Source organism: Coenobita brevimanus, chromosome 26, assembly GCF_032717465.1.
Source record: "Coenobita brevimanus isolate Jiangsu-jjx chromosome 26, ASM3271746v2, whole genome shotgun sequence".
Taxonomy (NCBI): domain Eukaryota; kingdom Metazoa; phylum Arthropoda; class Malacostraca; order Decapoda; family Coenobitidae; genus Coenobita; species Coenobita brevimanus.
The window spans coordinates 8,931,112-8,954,362 of record NC_136979.1 but is presented as its reverse complement, the minus strand read 5'-3'; the positions used below and the strand labels follow the sequence as shown (position 1 = coordinate 8,954,362).

Below are 23,251 nucleotides of genomic sequence, written 5' to 3'. Positions count from 1 at the left end.
TTAATTCCTTCGATAAGGTGCTTTCTTGCTTTTTTTTTTTTTTTCTTTCAGACAATTTTACTGGCCGTAGGAGGATTGTACTGGATTCTAAGGTTAGCTCTAGCCTTCATTAAGCCCTTCTCTACTAGATGGTTCTGGTAAGCTGGATAACCCGACATGGAGTTAGCAAAATTAAACCAACAAACACGTCACCGGATACAAGGGGGTTAAGTCAGACACATCGCTTGTTAAATTTTCACAAGTGCGTGTAAAGCTGCTTCGCTAGTTTTCCCCAATTTACAGTAGCACTTGTATGAAGATTTTAATGTAGTTTTGAGAGAGCTTTGACGTATAATTCTTGCTGCCTGTACCTCCAAACCTTACGTGACAGATGAAGGTAAAAGTGAACAAGTAACATGTAGATACACACTTCAAAGGGCGGTGTAATTCTGCCGGGGTAACGGAAAAACCATCATAATAGAAAGTAAAATCGAAAATAAGTTTTACAATAATCACATAAAAAAGTTCTAAAATAATCATTGCACATCGCTACCGCCACACATCACAAGAAGCTAACTGGGTGTTCAACATGCAGTACAAATACACTACATACTCATCATCACCCTGTTCTCTTTTCCCATTTACGAATGAGGCGAGGTAGGATTCAGAGAGAAAGAAAAAGTAAGAAAATTTTCACCAGTATACCCAGTGAAATGTGTCATACTGCCATTTCTCGTCTCTTCCCCCACACAGTTTCCACTTCATACTAATTTATCTTGACATTCCACTTCTCTCTCGCTGTCTTTCGTCTCGTTTCTCATTCCGCCACCAACCTTTCTGCCTGTCAACATTCGCTCGTCTTTCTAGTTCTCTTTTACCATCTTCTATCTGCAGCTTACAATTCCTTCTATATCACAGCCAAGTTTCTCTCATCGTATCCATCCCTCTTTCTTTTTAATACCTTTTTGTTGTCTTTTTTTCTTTTCTTTTCACCGCTTGTACCCACCACAATGAAGAGGCAGAGCAGGACATCACCACAACGAGAAGGCTGAGAAGCACGATAAACAGTAGTCCCCCCCCCTCCCTTCTCTCTCCCTGTATACTGTCTGTCTGTCTATCTATCTATCTGTCTATCTCGACCTGATATACGCACCACAATGAAGGAATAAGAGCTGGACATCATAGCAATGAGGAGGTTCAGCAGGACGATAATATTGATCACGGAGTAGGCGCCAAACATAAGCATGGACCAGAAGCGAGTGTATTCACGGATGCCAGTCAGCTCGAAGTCTGCCAGCCCAACCATCCCGAAGCCCGCCCAGAAGAGGGACTGGGACGCCTCGAACAAGCTGGAGAGGAAGACGAAGAGAGGTTAGACCAGGAATAAGGAGAAGGAGGCGGAGAAACAAGCAGAAGAAACGGATTGTTGATGGGAGAGTGAAGAGGTTAGAGTGAGGAAGAAAGATAATACGTAAGAGGAGGAGACGAGGATAATTCGGGGAAGAGGAAGAGAAGGAAGAATAGAGGGAGGTTAGAATGACTGATTAGGTGAAGATATCTTGGCAGCATAACAGCAAAGATCACTGCTGCTGGAATAACAAGATTAAATGAAACAACTGTGTAATGGTATGATGGCTTGCATTACTGATGGCATAGTGCGTTGTTAGAGTGAGGTGCTTAATGTGAATAAGTTGTAGTGTGAGGGGTTACATTACAGTAAGGGTATAGTGAACTGACTGTGAATTATATCTGTGTTGTTGTGTTCTTACTGAAGCATAGAAGGGTAACGGCCACATGGCAGTCAAGCGCGGCTAACTTATGTGTCTCAGGGAACGGCAGTTTTTGTAGAATGAATGGCTGGTGGTTCACTGGGGATGCTGTTTGAATTTAGGTTTGGGGTTGCTGCGGACATCATGTATTTGTTATGTGGAGAACAGCAATCGTACGTGACAATAGTGAGATTTTAAAAAGGCCACAAAGAAAAACAAAACAGAGGGAGAAGAAAAGAAAGTTAAGAATATTCAGTGTATGACTTGGGAATGAAACGCTGGGGAGGAGAAAGGGAGTTCAGAGCCGAGTTCTATACCGTACAGGATAGGAAAATACTTGAAAAATATGGATTTAGACTCAGAAAGAAACTATGCTAGCGAGAGAGAGATGGTGGGGGGATTAAATTTACTTGTAGAAACTTATTACGAAGACATACGAGGGAAGTGTGTAAACGAATACTTATTTACAGAATATGTTATATCTACAGTAAACTAAGACAACAACACCAACGTGAGGAGAGGCAGAGAGATGTACAGTACATGGCAGGAACGGTTTATGAAGAGGCAAGAGACAAATGATAGGAAGAAGACTAGTTTGTGGAGTCTGAATGTGTTGTTGAGGACTTAGGCTACTGGTTGAATCTGAATGTAGGGTAGAGGACTTTACTAGATTCTGAATGCGTTGTAGAGAACTTATTGATATAATCTGAATATGAGGCAGGGGATTTTAGTGATGCGGATGACTTACTTGAAGAACCTGCGCCACCTCATACACGCGTCACCCTGCTTGGTCCAGTCGGGGAGGCCGCCGGGGAGGGAGTAGCACTTTTGTCTCTCCAGGTCGTTGTAGTACCACAGCAGCTGGGTCAGACCTGGGGGCACGCACCAACAAGAACGGTTCGATGTGTGCAATGCATCTCGACTAGACGAGGCTTGGTAAGATAGACATTTTTTTTTTTTTTAGTTATGCCTGTTGACGGCATAAAAGTCATTGGGACACAGGCAAGAGGAACAGTTAGATTTATGCCTAATCACTGTGTGAGGCTCATTAAGGTACACAATTAATTTTTTGTCACAATTAATTTTTTGTCATGCTCATCGACTGCACGAAGGTCCTTGAGACATTTTTTTTTTCTTAGATTTACAAGTCTGCCTATTGGCTACATGAGGATCATTACGGTACCAAAGACGGCACACAGTTTTTGGTCCGGCTGGAGTGTACTACTGTTCTTTAAAACGTTGCGGTTTGTATATTCAAATACATTCAATTCATTTGTGCTTACAAATTCAATGGATGTGTGTGTGTGTGTGTGTGTGTGTGCATATATATATATATATATATATATATATATATATATATATATATATATATATATATATATATATATATATATGGTATATGTGCTGTGCATGGATAGGGGTGCGGATGTGCGCGAGTACGTGTGTGCGTGCACCACTCTATTACTCACAAATCCATATACCCACACACACACACGCACGACCACCACAAATCCAACACTAACCACAAGCAAACGCAAAGAGCACGAGAGTGTAGATGAAGAAGAACTTGACGATATCGATGACCATGCGTCCGAGGGAGATCTGGAGGGGTCCGAGGTATGGATTGATGCTGAAGATGTGCACCAGCTTGAGAGCAGAGAGGATGTTGGCGGCGGCGAAGAGGCCCTCTGAGATCAGCTGAGGGTCAAAGGCGTTCCATTCCTCGCGTGGGATGAATGCAGTCTGGGGGGAGAAGGAGACGGCTTATGTTTATGCTCACTGACTGGAAGAAGAATAAAAAGAAGAAGAGAAAGACCTTGGCCCTCTAGCTATAAATAGGCCGTCCGAAACCGTCATCCCTTCCAACTCAGAACCAAATCCCTGATATTTGGAAGAAATGAATTATTATCCTTATACTTAAGCGAGGTCAAACCACCGAATGGTTCATCCATATATATCATCCACAAACAGTGAGAGAACAATTCTAAAGAACATTGCGCCAACATACCTCTCTCAGATTCCCAACATGAACTAACCCTCCCCCCCACACACACAAGCAAAACACACCTTTCCAAGTCAGCCCAACTCATTTGAGATGGTTTCAACAAGAAACACCCCTCCCCCCCTTCAGAACCACACTAGCAACAACAGAAAAAATAAGTTTTGATTCAGTACCAAGGCATATTCTGATAAACAAATCAACACGGCACATACAGTGACATGAAACTAACCAGCTTCCTCTCAGGCAGACAGGTCCAAGTACGCGGCCAAAACCAATTCTCCGGTTTCAGGACTCATTCCAACGATGTCCCACAGGGCTCAGTCCTTTGACCCTCACTTTTTAAATTTTTCCTCTACGACCTATCAAACACCCTCCCTCCTTCAATAGCATTACTGTCCTATGCTGATGACCCAGCAATAATTTCACAGAATTCCAGAACTCACCAAGGATCATACCCTCTCTTACCTAAACTCACCAGAACAATAATGACTTACACAAAAGGAAATGACTACTTTACCAGCTAACTCCACTATCGCTCTCTTCACTCAAGACACACACGAACCTCAGACACACCCTCAAGTTTTTACATTTAACTAGCTTCTCCCAGTGGAGAGACATCCTACAGTTCTCGGACTTACGTAGGATACACACAATGTTTTTTGCTCAACATACAAGCCAGCATCAGTGGAAAGACATCTGATGGACTCCATATCTTGAAAGCACTCACAGGCGCACGACCACACTATAATGTAGCTCCCAACACAACAGCAGACTTGCTTACTCCATGCTTCACATTTTCACAACACACAAAAAGTGACAAATCCTTCAACATAACCTCAACAAAAGTTCTTTGGGACTGGGACTGCCTGGCTGAAGTCGCTGGTTTCTGCAGTCCACTGGGTTTAACCCTAGATAAGAAGACCTGTGCCATATGGATACACGGCCAGGGTGCGTTTAAGTTTCGCGGTTAATGGTGTTCATAATAATGGGTAATGGGCAACTTTTTTACTTACACCAAGCAGTCCTGAGCCAACTTATGCTGTTTCTGCCTGCAGGCTCAAGTTCCAGCCATTGTCGACTCTCTGGTGAATACCTGTGTATCCAATTGGCATATGTCTTCCTGTAGCGAATAATTTTTGTAAAAACAAAAAGAGAGAGAGTGAAGGGCCATCCTGGTCAAGATCGAAGACTTGAACGCACATTTTGAGTGTTTTAGGCACAATATGACCATGTACATGCGTGTAACATGTCCCACTATATGCAGTATAAAGTAGTATATTTGGTTTTCTTTGGCTTTTAGTGTATTTGTGTAGATAATGGAGGCAAAACGAGCAAGGTGGCTGTCCCACACAGAGCTGGCAGAATGTTCTGAAGCTGGTGTATTTCAAGAGGGCTGTTGACGTCACATTAGAACCCTGAGTGACACAGAAACCCTTGATTGTTATTGTGGGTGATGGGAAATTGACCTAGTGTAGCAGTGACCCAGCAATGGGATGGTTTTAGGGGTCGATGGTAGCCGGAATAATGGGTAATTGGGAATTGTTATTTACAAGTGTTTAGTCATGGGCCCCAAACGAACAAGATACCTATCAGACGAAGAGCTGGCAGAGTATCTGATGTCAAAGGAGTTCAGCAGGACTGTTGACACCACACTGGAACCCCAGAGTGACACAGAAACCCGTGATGTTAGTTAGTGTGGGTGATGTGACACTGATTGAGTGTACCAGTGACCCTAGTGGTGGTGTGACGGCCGTCATTACACCACACAAGGACCCACAACAGGAGCCTGACACATTGATTGAGTGCTTTGAGGGTAGCGGTGTGTATATTTATTACCTGTTTCCATTTATGCCAGGCACCCAGTTTTCTGTGGAACCCAGGGTTGGCAGGCCGGCTGTGTGATATTTAGGTATTAGATTTCTAGTTTTTTTTTTTTTTTTTTTTTTTTTTGCTCAGTTCCATGTATGTGCATCTCAGGAAGAAAGTAAGTCAGTACCACTTTTTTCCTTCACTATTATTTTTGAAGTAACTTATAAATGTATTTATTTTAGCTCAGTTTTATCAAATCCAAGTCATCTGGTCTCCACAGGAGTTATATTTGTTTTTCAGCTCCATTAGTTTTGCATAAAACATCTTTATATATTTTATTTTTATTATTTTCCTTCAGCGTAACCAATTGGCACAGGTATTCCTATCCCGAGGTCAGAAGGGACGTCTTCCTATCTTGGGTTAAGTCCAGATGAGCGTGGGGCCAAGGCAACAGCAAGAATGATCACTCACAGAGTGCAACACCCGCGCCCTACAATCCATATAGTGCTGAACATTTGACCCTGCCCTAAGACGACTTTCGACTGACTGTTCTCAAAATTGAATTATTAATCCTTTCATGGCCCTCAACCCTTCAACCAAATTTTACCCAAATCGGATTTAAATAATTTGAACTGAGCTTGCCCGAACACTATGACCTTTGATATATTTGTCTCGAGACAAACACTTCAGACCCGCTGACCCTCAGGTCTTCTATCAGGTTTACTGTGGTTCAGACCGATTTCAAACAGTTATAGAGCTGAAACTCTGACTTTGCCTTGTGAGTTTGACCTTTGATCGCTTGTTCTGTAAAACGAATCACCTCATCCTTGGCTGACCCTCAACAATTTAGCAAGTTTGGTTCTAATGTAATCAAAATCTTGGGCTGACCTTGCCCTGTGACCCTGACATGTGACCTGTTGTTCTCCAAATTATATCACATCACTCATGACTGACCGTTAACAGTCCCACCAAGTTTGATATAAATCACATCAATAGTATTTAGGCTCACACACACACACACACACACACACACACACACACACTCCTCCTCACGTCCGCGTTAGGGCGTCGCAAAAACCAACAACATAACTGGATGACCTACCGATGGGACACGGGCGATCTCCTGCGTCTGCTGAATGTATGCGATAATCCTGAGTACCATGGTGACCACGTACAGGCAGTCCCGCATGATGTCCATGAGGTTCCACATGTTGCGTAGGTATTTCTTGAGGCCTTCCTTCAGCATCTCCCGAACCTCCTCCCACAAAAACCCTGCCAATAAAATAGTCATCGCGTTTAGGAAGCTGCAAGGTAGAAGTACAAGTGAGGGATGATGGCCGGGGAGTTGATGAGGGTGAATGGTGTGGAGTGGTGTGGTGTGGTGTGGTGTGGTGCGGTGTTGCATGGTGTGACATGGTGCGATGTGGTGTGGTGTAGTGCGATATGGCGTAGTGTGGTGTGGCGCAGTGTGATATGGCGTGGTGTGATGTGGTGTGGTGTGATGCAGTGTGATATGGCGTGATGTGACGTGGTGTAGTGTGATATGGCGTACTGTGGTGTGGTGTAGTCTGATATGGGGTGGTGTTGGGTGGTGTGTGTAGTCTGATATGGTGTGATGTGGTGTGGTGTAGCGTGATATGGCGTAGTGTGGTGTGGTGCAGTGTGAAATGGCGTGCTGTGACGTGGTGCAGTGTGATACGGCGTGGTGTGGTGTGGTGTGGTGTGATATGGCGTTGTGTGACGTGGTGTAGTGTCATATGGTGTGATGTGGTGTGGTGTGATATGGCGTTGTGTGACGTGGTGTAGTGTGATATGGTGTGATGTAGTGTGGTGTGATGCAGTGTGATATGGCGTGGTGTGTGGTGTGGTGTAGTGTGATATGGCGTGGTGTGGTGTGATATAGCGTGATGCGTTGTGGTGTCGTTTGGTGTGAAGAAGAGGCAAATTACTACACATACCACAGGAGAAAAAAAAAGAAAAAAGAAAGAAAAATCAATGCGTCAGTCCGGCAAACATCTCCGGCTTGTTTGTGGCAGCAGGCAATAAATGCAGCATATTATTTACTGGAAGAGAATGAAGCAAAAGTATGGCCATTTGACGTCCTACATGTGCCCGGTAGTGTTTTGATCTTTGCACCCATCTTTTTCAGCACTGCTAGTATACGATTTGGCATGCTTTCGGATTTTTTTTCTCGTCTGATGTTCGTCTCATGATCGTGTTCTCTTGACCCCTCCATGAACGAAGGCTATCACCACACTCCTTGTCTCCAAACACAAGCTCAGTGGGTGTCATTATAGCAGTAAGGAAGATGAAAGCAGACAAAAATAAAGTACAATTAGGAGTTACAGAGCTGAACTATGTACCCCTCCTCTTGTGACTGCGCGGTGGTTACAAATCTGTCATTGTGAAACTAAGGCACTACCTCATGAAGGAAAAGTATTGCAAGGTTTTACGATGATTGACACACTTAAACCTACTTGTGTGGAACGAAAATCAACGGAGGAGTTCTGGTACTGGATTATTTTTATTGTTTAGATCGACGATCTGTTTCTGTCTCCTTGATTTACTCCAGTTCTCTCACAATGGGATTTAATGAGCTCTGTATGAAGGTGATGAGTGTTGCGATGACCTTCGTTCATTGAGGATCAACAGCTGTGAAACTGTAAGAAAACAAGATCACAGACCGGCATTAGACTGGTAAAGGAGACAGACACTGCTTAATTCGGATATCTATCGATCTATCTTCATATATATATATATATATATATATATATATATATATATATATATATATATATATATATATATATATATATATATATATATATATATATATATATATATATATATATATATATATATAGTCTGGCACTATGCTAAATCATATAACAGCTCCTCTGAAAGCCATGGGTGCGAAGATCATGTACTATAGGAACAAGTATACCATCACACTGCCACTGTTTTGTTTCACTCTCCTTCTATAATTAATATTGCATGGTGCAATGAACGGGCCAGCGATGTTTACCGTACTAATTCCAGTTATTTTTGTTTTTGAAGTGAAAGATTAAAGTAACATTGTCTGGGTGTGTACATGAAGGAGGGTTGGATAAATGAATCCCAGTGAGTAAACACAGATATGCCTGAAGCCCTTTTTCTAGCTGCAGTTCTTCACAGGATGCAGCGTCGAACAATAACATACCCAGTATATTGAATTATATAGCGGAGTGTTAACATACTATGAAGAAGAAGTGTTGTGATAATAATCCTGACAAGAAATGATGACAGAGCGCAAGAATATTTTTGTTATCTTTAAGTATAAGTAAGTGATATCATCTTGAATCAGGTGATTTTAGCTCCCTGGCCAAACATCCCGATACGGCACAGTGTTAAGTATTTCACTTTCGTAAACAGCGGCCAAACCTCACTAGTATTTCTTACTGAACTGAAATAATCTAAATATCTGCATGATCTTACTACTCACTGGAAGTAGGAAGGCAGGCTGTAGTGATTATGCTCATGAACAGACAAAAAATACTAATATATATTATCTCCTGGAAGTAAGTCAGTCACACTTATTTACATTTTTTATATAATTCAATACTCACCAAAGACCCAGAGCGCTACGACACACTCTATGGGCGTGGGCAGGTTTCCGCGTTGGCGCCTCATGGACTCAATTAGTCTCCGTTGCATCTCCTCAGTCCCGAACAGCCAGATGACAAGATTCTCGAACCGTACCGATACCAGGATCAACATCACTGTGGCGCGGAAGGGGCAACACATGACAATGATACAAGAAGCACAGAGTAACAAAAATAAATACCACGGTAATATAAATGAAAAATGATTTTAAAAAATAAGATGGGGAAGACTTGTGAAGCAACCTGTGATTATTTACTAATATCAGCTATCCTTCTATAAACAAGAATATTCACCAAGGTATACAGTTAAGTGTTACACGTAACTCTTTAGATCACTTTCAGCTTACGTCAGCGGCAACAATTTTTGAGTGACAGCGTTGAATTTAGTGGATCTGTTTTCGCCTGACAAAACTGGGCCATTTCCACAACGAGAGTACTAGGGAGAGGCTATACGATGTTCGCTGAGTCCTCGTTATGAGGAAGGAATGAGCCTATAGGTCTACTGTTTTTACTCTAACTTGGCTTAGTTTTTCGTTCTTTTGCAGGTCATTTCAAGTAGCTCAGTTGCAGAATAAGGTAATACTATGGCTCTACATACTTTCCATCGCACTTCTTTATGACTAGCATGATATTCTAACCTTGACATATTGATCCAACTCTGCATTTAACATAGAGAGAAAGCAGTTTTAAGCCAAGTTAGAGAGAGAGAGAAAAAAAAAAAGGATACAGTCAAATAAACCTCTATAATAGCTACATACGATCATCAACTGAACTGAAAGGGATTATGGACAGATATATCAATACTAAACCCGCTGGCCAAACACATAATATGCCGCACTGTTGTTGGCATGACTGGCTTCATAATACCTCTGCCTTAGCGATCTGTTTTTCCATACTGATATATATATATATATATATATATATATTTTATACCTGCTTTACACTGACGTGGCTTCCAACAGTAATAATAATATCAGCGGATATAAAGTGGAATACAGGTTACAAAATAAATAGCTAAGGAAGAGATGTTACGAATTGTCCGAAGTCAACAAGAATATGTCCTTAACCCCTTCACTGCAATGACGTACATTTACTGTATTGTTTGTATCACCAGACGATTTTATTGGGCAGACTTTTTGAACTACAGGAGGTAGATTTAGCCTTCATTAACCCCTACACAGCAAGGCGTCCTCCCAACCGTAAAGATAATCGTCTGGTGGTAGTTTGATTAAAACAAGAACTAGACAGCACTCACAGAGCGCATACCTCCGTCAACACCTATACCAGACAACTTAGCCCACCGCCAAATTTAATAAACTATTCCTTGACCCATGACCCACATTTCCACAAAATTTCACTGAATCCATCACTAACTTTTTAAGATATCTTGTGGGCAAACATACAAACAGGGGTCAATACATATCCTCCTCCAACTTTCGCTGGTGGAGAGGAAAAAGAATACGTCATAGGGGTAAACAAACAACAATGCTGGGTATTTCTTGCTGAGAGTGATTAGACATTTAGTAACATTCTTCCTCCCTTCCCCTGTGATGTGTTTTGTCTGTTACGGCATAATAAGATCTTGTATACTACTGATGCCTGTTAAGCAGACAGTAAAAGGTAAAAATAACATACGAGAACATTAAGGTGCAATAAAAAAGTTAAAGGTGGGCGGCATATTTTATACATCCCTCTTCCGTGCTGCGGGGACGGCTCAGTCATTTTATTACCAGTGTCTGTCCTGCTTAATTTTCTGCCTACCATTACCCTTTTCATGCCATATAGCGTTGCTTTTTTACGCCAATAGTATAAACAGTTAGTAATTTCAAGATGCAGTCAAAAAATGTCCGCTCTCCTCAAACCAGTGGACTGATATCTCCCCTCCGACCCACAAGACAAGAGGGCGCTATTTACGTCCCTTCCTTTACATCGCTAAGGAGGAGGTGCGGTGAAGCCTCCAAGCCAGGGCGAACGTGGCATCCTCACGAAAAATTTACCGGCGCTTTCCTCTCAGCATTGTGTCCTGGCTTGCATAGTTCTCTTTTACACCTCCAAAGCCAGACTGTATCCTGCCTGATTACCGTATATTCTTTTGACGTGTGTGTCATACTGCTATACATTCTCCTTGTTTTTCATCATATTCATTCTTCCTTAACATCTCTTTGGTTGCATGTATCATATTGCTATCATACAGAAATATATGTGGTGAATTCGGCGCTGCGACAACTCCGATAAGGATGACAAAGTGCAGAGTTCATTTCAACGTTTCGCCAAAATTGTCTTCTTCAGGAGCGGACATTCCTGAAGAAGACAGTCTTGGTGAAACGTTGAAATAAAATGGGTCCAAACTCAACACTTTGTGTCATCCTCATCAGAAATATATCTTTAGTTAATGTGACACTTCCCATCACCACAGCCGGCAGGTAAGTGTCGGCAACCTTTTGATCGTGGCCGTACATAATCTACGGAAATATAGTTGCCAAGGTGATAGAAGAAGCGAAGGAAACTCACGGAGGAAGAAGAGGTAGGAGGCGGAGTGGGTGAGGAACTTCATGAAGGGGGTGCGGATGAGGTGGCCTGTGGGACTGTTGGGCATGATCATATACCACATACAGTAGAACGGGAACAGCGCCACTACCTGGAAAGAAAGAGAAAAACACAGGATACATTAATATAGTCAGTTGTTATTAAAGTCAGGGATGGGTCTGAAAATACAAGATGCATTCTCCAGTCAGTTTTAATTATAAGTTTGTACTGTCTTATCATGTTGGTCATATTTTATCTTAGTAACTGTATATTTTAATGCTTATCAATTATCCTACAACCACCAACCTTTATCCTACAAAAACTATCCTACAACCACTAAGACTGATCCCACAACCACTATCCCACAACCATTATCCTACAATCACCGCCAAAGTCCTCTGTAACTCTAAATATTATCGTTCTCACCTTGACGATCTCCAAACACTTTTCAATAAGCGACTTTCTCCTGAACCCCGGCAGTCCCTCGTACCACAGCGCCGCCAACAGCTGCTGGATGTTGGGGTGCGCCACGAACTGTTAAAAGGAAAGAGGGTGAGGTGGGGTGTGGTGGGGTGGCGGGGTGTGGTAGGGATGTGGAGGGGGGAGAAGAGTGAGAGGGGGAATAGTGTATATGGTGTGATGGGGGGGGAATAGGGTGTGGTGTGGTGTGCTGTGGTGTGGAGTGATTTAGTGTGGTATGGTGTGGAAGGATATTATGTGCTGTGATGTGGTATGGAATCAAAGAACATGATGTGTGGTATGGTGAAGTTTGGAGAGAAAGAACATGATGTGTGGTGTGATATGGTATGATTATGGTATGGTGTGGTGTGATATGGTATGGTATGGTGTGGTGTGATGTGGGGTGAACAGTTTGACAGAACAGTAGAAAAGAACTATACTTAAGAAAAAAAAAAAAAAAAGACATTATGACATGACTATCGCTAATGCCACTGTAACACTCAGGCATCTTCACAAGCGGACAGGTGTGGTCAGTAGTTCATTTACACCGCCTCAAAACTCTCAATAGTAAACGACTCTAATCAAATCTTTCTAATCAACATTTATCAAGATTTTTTAAAGGATTATATCTCGTACCGGCAGTTTAAAGGAATAATTAATTGACTGAACGTAAACCAATAAATTACCTCTACACACACACACACACACACACACACACACACACACACACACACACACACACACAGAGGCGTACTTCCCTTGAATTGGGAGAGTTCACCTTTTTCGCCATCTGTCTGACTAGTACAACTTATCCCCTTGTAATAAGTACATACCTAAGTGAATGTCAAGGTTAAAATATGCAAAATAAGTCGCTTAGGGAGAAGTACTACGAAGTCCTCTGTGCCAATTAGAGTTCGGCTGCTACACACTAAAGTTCTTTCATCTTAACTTGGCCCAAATCTCCGTCCCTTTGCGGTTTCCTTTACGTGGTTCAGCAACAGAAAAAGATAATGCCAAGGCTGGTACATCCTTGGCATGGCACTTCTTTATGACTAGCATCATATCTATTGTTACAACTTTGCATTTAGGATGAAGAGGGTAATTTCACGCCAAATTAAACGTGAAAAGATCCTAACACTGACTGACCCGCTTTTGCTTGCAGTCAATAGCCAGTTCCAGCCTCTTGAGCGACATGTGTGTGCCGTCCTGGTAGGGGCACAGGCTCTCAGGGTCGTGGTTCAGCATCACGGCCAACTCGGTGGAGGAGCGAGCGTGACCCAACAGCTCCTCGGCGAAATGCATCACCTTGGAACGCAGCTCCTGTATCAGAGATGAGTTAGATGAGACGTGATGGCAGTCAGTCTATAAATTACCCAGTCTATTTACTGGAATGAAATTCTTACCGAGGAATAAAAATGAAAAAAAATTCCTTCACTAGGAAAACGTCTGTAGTTTATTTGAGGTGGGTGTTGGTACTGGTAATCCATTCATCAGTCTGTATTTCTACTGTAAGAAATACGTATCTGGATTTAGGGAACAACTTTGCTATTTAAAAAGAAAGCCAGTGGTTGAAAACCTGAAGACTATTGCAAATTCAAGGGAAACGAACAAAACAGAAGCAATATAAGAGGAAATGAACTAGTTTCGTTGTTTTCTTTGTTATACACCTCCACATTTCTACATCAGAGATAAAATACCAGGAATATTTTATCAAACCGGTGAATGATACACCTTCTTTTTTTTCTTTTTTTTTTACAATCTCAGGCTGTTATGACTCATTCTGATGTGAAAAAATCGTCTGACGTCCGGTGGAATAATATAATTACAGGTTTACATGAGGAGATGAGACCATGAAAATGTACACTACAGGGCCAAGTGATCTCACCAGGTAATCGGAGCGAAACTCATGCTCGGTGTAGGCGAGGTTCTTCAGCTCCAGCGAGAGTTGGAAGGCGGTGAGGATGGGGTCGGTGGAGGTGAGGGCGATGAGAGAGGGTGAGGACAGGGCGCGGTAGCTGTTGATGCGGGAGCGGGAGTATCGCAGGGAGTCCTCGCTGGATGACTTGATGCACTCAGGACACCCACACCTGCACACAACACACCGTTACACCTATTGTCATCTCCTGAGACCGGTATGCCTGCTGTCACACTCACAGCAAAAGTATTTTCAGCAGTCAGCGAAACGAGATGCATATGCTGTCATCTAATACTATACCTGTATATATATATATATATATATATATATATATATATATATATATATATATATATCACACAGAAACCATAGCTTTGGCATACACTTTACCCACAGCCACACACCCTCACCCACTACACACACCTGATGTCGTGTGGCATGGGTATCATGGCGCCGCGGTCCAGCAGGATCTTAAGAATTTCATAGTTGTCCTTGTGGGCGGCCAGGATGAGCGGCGTGATCTCGGGGGTGAAGGCAGAGATGTTGCGGTCGGCCTTCTCCCATGACTGTCATCCGCACAAAGAAAGATATGAGTGACAGTACAGCCTCGTATACCTTCATCATACCATCACTATTTTGTGTGATCCAGCAATATTAAAAACGCTAGAATTAATGTAATCATTCACCCTGACCTCCCGATTATCTATGAGAGCCACCAGATACAAACACAGATGTCACAAGTGGTGTTTGCTATGGTGTGCGGGACTTACGTAAGGATCTCCCTCCTTATGCACGACTTCTTCGTGCTCGAGGAGGACCTCAACGGCCTCCACGAACTCTGCATCAATGGCATGGAGGAGCGCGTCCCTGGTCTCCACCCCCATCACCACCAGGAGCTCCACCATCTCCAGGTTCTCGTTGGAGATGGCCATATGCAGCGCCGACCGGCCCAGCGGGTCCACACAGTTCATGTTCATGTAGTCGTGGTGGCGGTGAGCCTTCTGCAGCATCCTGTGGCACACGCCATAGTAAGAGGGGCTCAGTGATACCACACACACACACACACACACACACACACACACACAATTAGATAGAAAGACAGACTGACAGACAGAGACAGATATATGTATAAAGATATAGACAGATAGATAGATAGATAGACACACAGATAGATAGATAGATAGATAGATAGAAATACAGATAGATACACGTACACGACAGATAGCCTAGATACAGATATGTATGTATATATATAAATAAAAGAGCTAAGGTTATTATAAAATTTTTATTAGGCTTGTATATTAATGCAGAAAAAGCTGGCCTACTGGGATCATGTGGTTGGAAAGAACTACTAGGACAAGCCGCTAGGTGCCGATGGCCAGCTCTACTGTATGCAGGCCGTTGCGGTTCAGCCCGAGCACACAAATGAGAATCCTTATCTGGAGAGAGTCTAAAAATAACATCTCGCCTCTCTCTGGACACAAACTAAACCACCTAGACAACAGAAATAGCTCTATGCTTGCATAAACACAATAAACGTCAAAAACTGTGAAAAAAATATAATAAATTTTTTTTTAATAAACCTTCCATACTGTGTACTGATTTTGTTCATAATACACATATCTAGTCATTTCAAGCCATTACAGCACCACTGAAATCTTTTGGCGAGCGAAAATATGGATTTTCTTAATGCGATGTTTTTTTTCACTCCGCAGTTTTCTTCAACGTGTACGCAGTCGTTATGCAAAAATTTCCGCGCTGCATTACGAAGCAGAGGATGGGTTTAGGAAGATAAAAATTGCATTGCTAGGTGCGCCAGACGTTTCTCTTCAATTTGGTATTAATTTGGAAAGGAAAAAAATCGAAATTTTAAAAAATGGTGCCGGGGCTGGCCACTGGATCCATACAATTTAACCCATGGTCACGGAGGGGCTAAGCAGGCCATTGCTAGGCAACGAGTAGTTGCCTGGCAACCAAAACCTTGCGGACAAAACTAGGTCGTAGGCTAGTCATTGTGTCCAGGTTTGGTCAGAATCGGTTAATTCTGAAGGGTATACGTGCCTGCCACAATTAAACAAGAATACAAGACTACGAGAAAGATAACGCGAATAACAATCAGGGTAGCATGGACTGGCCAAAAACGAGTATTGGAAAGTTGGTGGGTAGACAAGGCAGGAAAACATGTAAGGGAACAAAGGAAGTAGATGAAACTGTTATGTGAGAGAGGGAGGAGGAAAGTCAGTAAAGGTGACGGGTATCTTACTTCCTGGTGGTGGTGATGTCGCCTCGTTCCACAGCTAGGAGATATTTCTTCTCCTCCAGTGTCAGAGGCTTCGGCAGGTTGGGCATCTCTATCACCTGACACTTGCCCTGTAAACACATACCACATGGTTACGTCACTACACCACACTACCACACCGCCACACACCATCAAACACCGTACACCACACAACACAAAAAGCAACACCACACACCACACACAGCACACAACGCTATACCAGCACCACACACAATACTACACAATACCATACAACAGCACACACAACCATACAGCTGCTCCCCCACCACACACCATACAACATCACACACTGCCACCCAGATCCACACACAACCACCATAAGCAACGTAAAATGGCTTATTATGACAGCACGGCAAATTGCACCACTGTACCACACCCCACAACACCAGCCACTACACAGCATCACATCACCACACACACCACAACATCGCACCTCACTAAAACATTCATATTGTTTCTCCTCTTCCCCACATCACACCGACAGACAACACGCAGCTAAACTCAACCCCTTCACTGCTCTGGCTTCTACAACATTCATTCTCGCTACCACCAGGCCTAGTGTTCACCTTGGAATTACTAGACAAACTGGAGAGCTCAGATTTACCCTTCATTTAGCCATTTAAATACAGGAATCTTTCCCTTTCTGAATAAAACCATGGGTAGAATGGTAGGAGGTCATGGTACGGAAGGGTTTGACAGAGAAAAGCAACAAAACACACACACACACACACACACACACACACACACACACACACACACACACACACACAAGGGTTTAAGATGACAGGCTCTATCAATGACTTAAGGCAACTGAAGCACATAACCAGAAAAACAGTTCACACAAGGAAAAACAAAATTAAGAAGGTATGGTAATCTCTCGCCGTTCCCATATACCCGTCACCTCACACTAATGTTAAAAAAGACAACAAAATCAAAGAAAATGGCTTAAAGCACCACTAGGTATAAATTTCAAACACTGGCGGTACCTCCTCCATGGCGAGATCACTTTTCTCCTCCATAGAGACGCTCTGCGATTTCTCCTTTTTCTCCTTCTCTCCCTTACACATCTTCCCGGTCTTGGCTCTGCGAAGGAGAGAAGAAAAAAGGATGGTAAAGCATAAACAGAAAAAATGAATAAAATATAAATGGAAGACTAATCAAACATATAAAAGAGAATGTCTGTCTGTTTGTCTGTTGTCTGACCTTTACGGAAACCGAGGGGCATCCATATGGGACTCTCTACAAAGTTCTAACAGGTGTTACTGTTTATGACGAATTTATAAATACATCCATCCATCCATCCATTGCCAGACGCCATGTATCCCAAATGGGGTGGCCAATGGCTTAGAGTTAATTGTTTTACAGGGAGGGACACTAATCCTCCACCAACCCCACTTGACGTAGGGATGCCAACAGCATCTGGTGTTCCCAGGCTGTCACCCATCCAAGTACTAACCAGACCCAACGTATAAAATGCAAGGAAGAAGGAACCAAAGGCTAGAAGCCAGCAAACTGTTCCCTCCAAGAAAAAAAAAAATAAAAGCAAAATTCAAGATCCATTAATTTCGAGATGCCTGGACACAATGCGTTGTAAAGACTGGAGGTCATGGTTAGTAGGAAGTACGGACAGAGGAAGACAGTTGCTAAACTTCTGCGAAAAGTTTCTAAATTTGCAAACAGGCGGGTTTTCTTAGTGCCCCCCTTGCAATTCGAACTGGTACTGCACGTTTTGGGGGGCGCTGGAGCGGAGTAGGCCAGGGTAGTGCAGGCAGGGCGAACAAATCTTCATGTGTTAATTTTAGGGTTGAGCTCAGAGAAAATAATTCAGATTAACTCATGATTCATATAATTTATACATACTGTATAAGAAAATGTTTGTCTTTCTACCTGTCCTCTAAACAGCTCTAACAGGTGTGACTTTTTACGACAAATTTAGATGTGTACAATACAGTTCCTAAAGTGGCGCCTCTGAAGGTGAAAATTAGAACTAATTAGAAATAATCGAGTCAACATGGTGAACACACGGCAGCCATTCACTGCAGAGTTTTTAACCTCTGCTAGCCACCAGGTCGGATGGGTGGACAGATTAGTTGACACGAGCAGAGTTGAGTGGGTGGGTGGGTGTGGAGAGGCAGGGTGGGTGGGAGGGTGAGAGGATGAGTGTGGTGGGGCAGGGTTGGCAGGGTGGGTGGTCAAGGCTGGGCGGGTGTGGTGAGGCAGCGTGGGTGGATGAGTGTAGGTGTGAGGGTGGGCGAGGTGGGTGGGAAAGTGGGTGGATTAATGGGTACAGTAGGTGGGTGAGCAGGGTGAGTGGGAAGGGGAGGTGGGTGGGTGGGTAATGGGAAAATAGACCCATGCTCCGGATAGGTCTGACGGGAATATATCCCTGGGAGGAACATAGGTTCAGTGGGTAAAATGGGACCCCGAGGGTCTTCTCCCACAGAAGGAGTGGCCATCCAGGGTCCCAGGCAATGTTTATATGCACGATCATAGGGTTTCACCCAAGCAACGCCGGGTACCCCTGCTGGTGATGAATAAGGAGGCGAGAGTGCAACACCTACAGTACGTCCTACAGTTGGTTTAGAGGCCAGCCATTTGACTTTGCCCTGTGATCTTAACGACCTTCGACTGCTTGTTCTCAAAATTGGGCTGTTTCATTTCTGCCTGACCTTCAACCCTTCCACTATGTTGGTCCAAGTCAGATGAAAACTCCTAAGTTGATCTTGCCCCGTGACTTTGACCTATGACCCACTGTTCTCAAATTTGCTTCCTTTTTTCCTTGCCTGGCCCTCAACCCTTCCACCAAATATGATCCAAATCGAATCAATATTTGCTGAGCTATAGGGTCGAACATTTGACCTTGACCTGTGACCTTAATTTCTGGCTGATTGTACCCAGAACTGGCGGTCATATTCCTAAAAATAATTCCTTCCACAAACTACTTCACTTCCAAGGAATTTTCTTTCACTTCGATATACTTAAATATTTCCTCGGAAGGAATGGGAGAATTTTCAGCCTGGTAGTCCAGCTGAGCTAACAAAAAAAAAAAAAAAAAAAAAGACCAGGCACACTGATACTGCTGATATTTGGTATGGTGGAGCGTTAGATCTGTAAACTCATGCTTGTACACATATCTCTTGTGCTGGATAATGAAAGCACAACACATTTGAGAAGTGGGACGCCCCCTCTCCCATTACTATTGGTTTGTATTCAGCTATAAATACCAGTCTGGCCAAGACCACAGCAGTGTACTATCCAGAAGACGTATCTTTTCATCATAAATAATACTTCAGGAATAGCATTAAATTCAGTCTTGTTGTTCATAAATACCGGTATAGGATTCCCTTGTTTATCGTCCGTCTTTTATAATGAAATGGCAGCGCTTACTTGGTATTTCCTGCTGGAATACACAACCAGAATCACTCGTAGGTCTATGACCTTGATGGCAGATTTTCCCTTTTTCGGGCAAACTATCAAGCAAACTGTTACTTGCAAAAATCTTCGTGCAGAAGATTTGGGAGTGTTAGATCGTATACTATCAGATGTTTATCGGATATAGTGTGTGAATCAACCATGCGGCAGTACATGGTTTATGTTGTTTGTCTGGCTAAGCGTCTCAACCTACGCGGGTAACATTTTAAAAGAGATACAGATAATACATTATTATATCGGTGTAAACTGTGTTAATGATATTACACAGTAACTCTCATCTAATAGGCTATATAAGACAACGAAACACGGCAGAACACAACAATTGCGAAGGGGTTATTGAAGAAATGGGTCAAATAATTTCTTCAACCTCCAGCAATATTTGCTGCTCGAAGGTAAGATTTCAAGCCCACGAAAAGAAAGGATTTTTTTCCTTTTTAAGAATACCAGTCTCGACAGGGGTTTCCTTCCCAGGCCTCTACAAGGGATGGAAATGTTTAAGAATACCGCCGTGAATCTCTTCACCTTTGCAGCACCCTAAACCGCACCATCATGTCTGGTATAAATCGAATACAAACATTTTGAACTGACCTTCCCATGCGACTTTGACTTTTGATCTACTGGTATTAGAAAAAAGAAAAAATGTCAGCTCCTTGGACAACTGTCAACGATCCCACCAAGTTTGACCAAAATCAGAGCAAGATTGTTTTAGTTATTTTATTACCTCCGCCAGCGAAGTTGGAGGAGGTTATGTATTCACCTATGTTTGTCTGTTTGTTTGTTTGTATGTCCACACGGTATCTCCAAAAGAACTCAATGAATTTTAATTAAATTTTGTGGAAGGGTGGGCAATGGGCCAAGAAAGAACTGATTAAATTTGGGGGCGGATCCGGATCCGGACCCTGCAATGGCACTGGCGGAGGTATGTGCTCTCTCAATGCTTTCTATCATGTTCAGGCATACAGGGCAAATTTTGACCTTGCCGTGTGACTCTGACCTATTGTTCTAAAAATCAAACACCTTCGTCCTTGCCTTACCCTCAGCATGTCCACCAAACCTGGTTCATATCGAGTCAAAACTGTTTGGGTTACAGGGTTGAGTTTTTTTGCCTTGACCCGTGACTTTCATCTCTCACCAACTGATCCTAATATTAAATCCCTTCATCCTTGCCTTACCTGCAACCCTTCCAGCAAGTTTGTTATAAATCAGATAACAACTACGTAAGTTAACCTTGCCATGTAACCTTGACCCTTGACCCACTGCCCTCAGTAAGACAAAGGCAGTTCCTTGTCCGAGCGTCAACCCTTCTCGCAAGCTTGACCCAAATAACAAACAAGAAAGTGTTTTAGTTATTTCGTTCGCAGAGACACTAGTCTAACTTTCACCCCGTGACCTTTGACTGTTTTCAAAGTCGATTCCATTCGCCCTTGCCTTACCCTCCACCCCCACAGTAAGTCTGATGTGAACCGAATCAAAACTGTTTAACTTAACATCGCCATGTGACCTTGACTTCTGAGCTACTGTCCTAGGAAATAATGGGTCAATCCCCTGGCTAACTCTCAACCCTTCCACCAAATCTGGCTAAAATTAGATTCTAAGTGGTTAAGCTATACGTTTGGTAGACACACTGACAGACACATGCGCGCTTACATACATACATACATACATAAATACATACCTACGGACCGTACATACACACATGCACGCACGCACACTTAGCGGTACAATATCCCACCGCGTCTGCAGCGCACATGAGTATAAAGTAAAAAGACGTCCCAGGGCACAATGGTTAAAATGTATTCAAGTATTTCAAGATAATTTCAGGCATAGATCCGTATTCTAGGTGGCATAACTGGCTTCGTTGCACCTCTTTCTTGGCGAATTGTTTTGCATATCACACCTTTTCCTTGTCTTGTATGATGCTTGAATCTTTTTAATATTTGTATAATTTACATCAATAACATACAAGAAGATATTAAGGTGTTATGTGCAGAATAATTACCCGAGGCCGCTTACAACACTGACCCTTTTCACAGCCATTTACAGGTCCACCCATACCCGGCAAATCAGGTCAATTAGGGTCCAATTAGGTCCCAAGTCCATTAACCCCTTCAGATCAGCAACGTACGAGTGTCTGGTATTTATTCCTTACCACAATCATTACATCATTTGACAGCTCAGGCCTGACTCTTCAAGCTTGAGGGGTTACATGTTGCCTTTTTTCGTAGGCCTATTATCTTCTTCACCGCTAGACAAACGTTGAATAGAAGTGTGTGGAGATATCAAAAACAAAGTTAAACAAGACGAAGGACACTTCTGAAAGCTGTACCCACCATAACAGTATCCGCCACCTCAACACATCCCCAAATTTGTCCCTTGTTTTTGGTCACACACCTCAGACACACTCCAGACATGCCTCAGACGCACACCACACATACCAGTAATACTCCCTCTCAATATTCCCCAAGTAACTGTGACTTACAAAACTCTACGGTTGCATCGTGCCAAATTTCACCCTTCAAAAAGATACAATGAATGAGTGACACAGGAACACTCACTGGATGTAGTCGTCTCCTGTGAGTGCAGCAAAAATACGTCGCTGAACCGAATGCGTTAAGGAAGTAATTATAATGAGGTGAGGTCCATTTGCCAACCTTCATGGTATTCAGTGTTGCATTCTAAGAGGCTTTGGAGAATACGTTGCACCTCTTCTTCAGCGATTTATATTGCCTGTTGCACCTTATTACCCTCTTGTATGTTACCAATATGTGGTGGATGGTGGCCCTCACCGGTCATTCACTTAATGTACTGCAACCTTCTGCTGACTCTACACTGAGTGACAAGCCAAATGTTTTCCTATATTCCAGGAAACAAGTTTCTACATTGTTTAGTGAACATAATTATGATCAAATGGATGGCGGATCATCTAGTAGGTTAAGGCGCTGCAGGCGGTTGGGGCCAGTAGAGTTTTCATACAAGGGAACACTGGGGTTTATTGCCCGCGTAAAACCACTCGAAGGAAGAGAAAGGCTGGTCGCTCTTGCCTTCTATAAGCGGACTGAGTAGCCTAGCCTCGGGTGTCTACGCAACAGTTGGAGCAAAAAAGACAAGATAATAGACAGATGTCACTGATACAAACTATGTCGGTATTAAAACACTATAAATAACATAAATTATGAGAATATGTAAATGTAATGGTCAACATGAAGTGCTAAGGAAAGGATGTTACAAAGCCTTCCAAGCCATCCAAAATACGTCTCTAAATTTGAAGATAGTGAAGGAAACGTTTAAATGTGTAAATAATTAAGTCATTTCAAAAACTTTTAGGGAATTTTAGGTCTGTCAGATCACTTCATTTCTTTCCACAGTGATTCTGGTCTAGTCTTACAAACCGTATAAAAAAAAAAATCTAGACACTGGTTT

The 23,251-nt window shown here is 42.8% G+C and overlaps 1 protein-coding gene across 1 annotated transcript in view; it reads right to left on the bottom strand.

Annotated features, from left to right (window-relative positions):
- Positions 1–23,251, bottom strand: part of LOC145394171 (transient-receptor-potential-like protein) — a 45,806-nt gene that overhangs the window by 10,327 nt on the left and 12,228 nt on the right. The window contains exons 2-14 of the mRNA XM_080268151.1: positions 17,386–17,482; positions 16,364–16,470; positions 14,871–15,111; positions 14,524–14,666; positions 14,071–14,272; positions 13,332–13,505; positions 12,153–12,260; positions 11,712–11,838; positions 9,165–9,317; positions 6,662–6,831; positions 3,272–3,491; positions 2,497–2,620; positions 1,133–1,328 (exon numbers count right to left, since the gene is read on the bottom strand). Coding sequence (XP_080124277.1) covers positions 1,133–1,328; positions 2,497–2,620; positions 3,272–3,491; positions 6,662–6,831; positions 9,165–9,317; positions 11,712–11,838; positions 12,153–12,260; positions 13,332–13,505; positions 14,071–14,272; positions 14,524–14,666; positions 14,871–15,111; positions 16,364–16,470; positions 17,386–17,466 — 2,046 coding nt within the window. The 5' untranslated portion in view covers positions 17,467–17,482. The remainder of the gene's footprint in view (positions 1–1,132; positions 1,329–2,496; positions 2,621–3,271; positions 3,492–6,661; positions 6,832–9,164; positions 9,318–11,711; positions 11,839–12,152; positions 12,261–13,331; positions 13,506–14,070; positions 14,273–14,523; positions 14,667–14,870; positions 15,112–16,363; positions 16,471–17,385; positions 17,483–23,251) is intronic.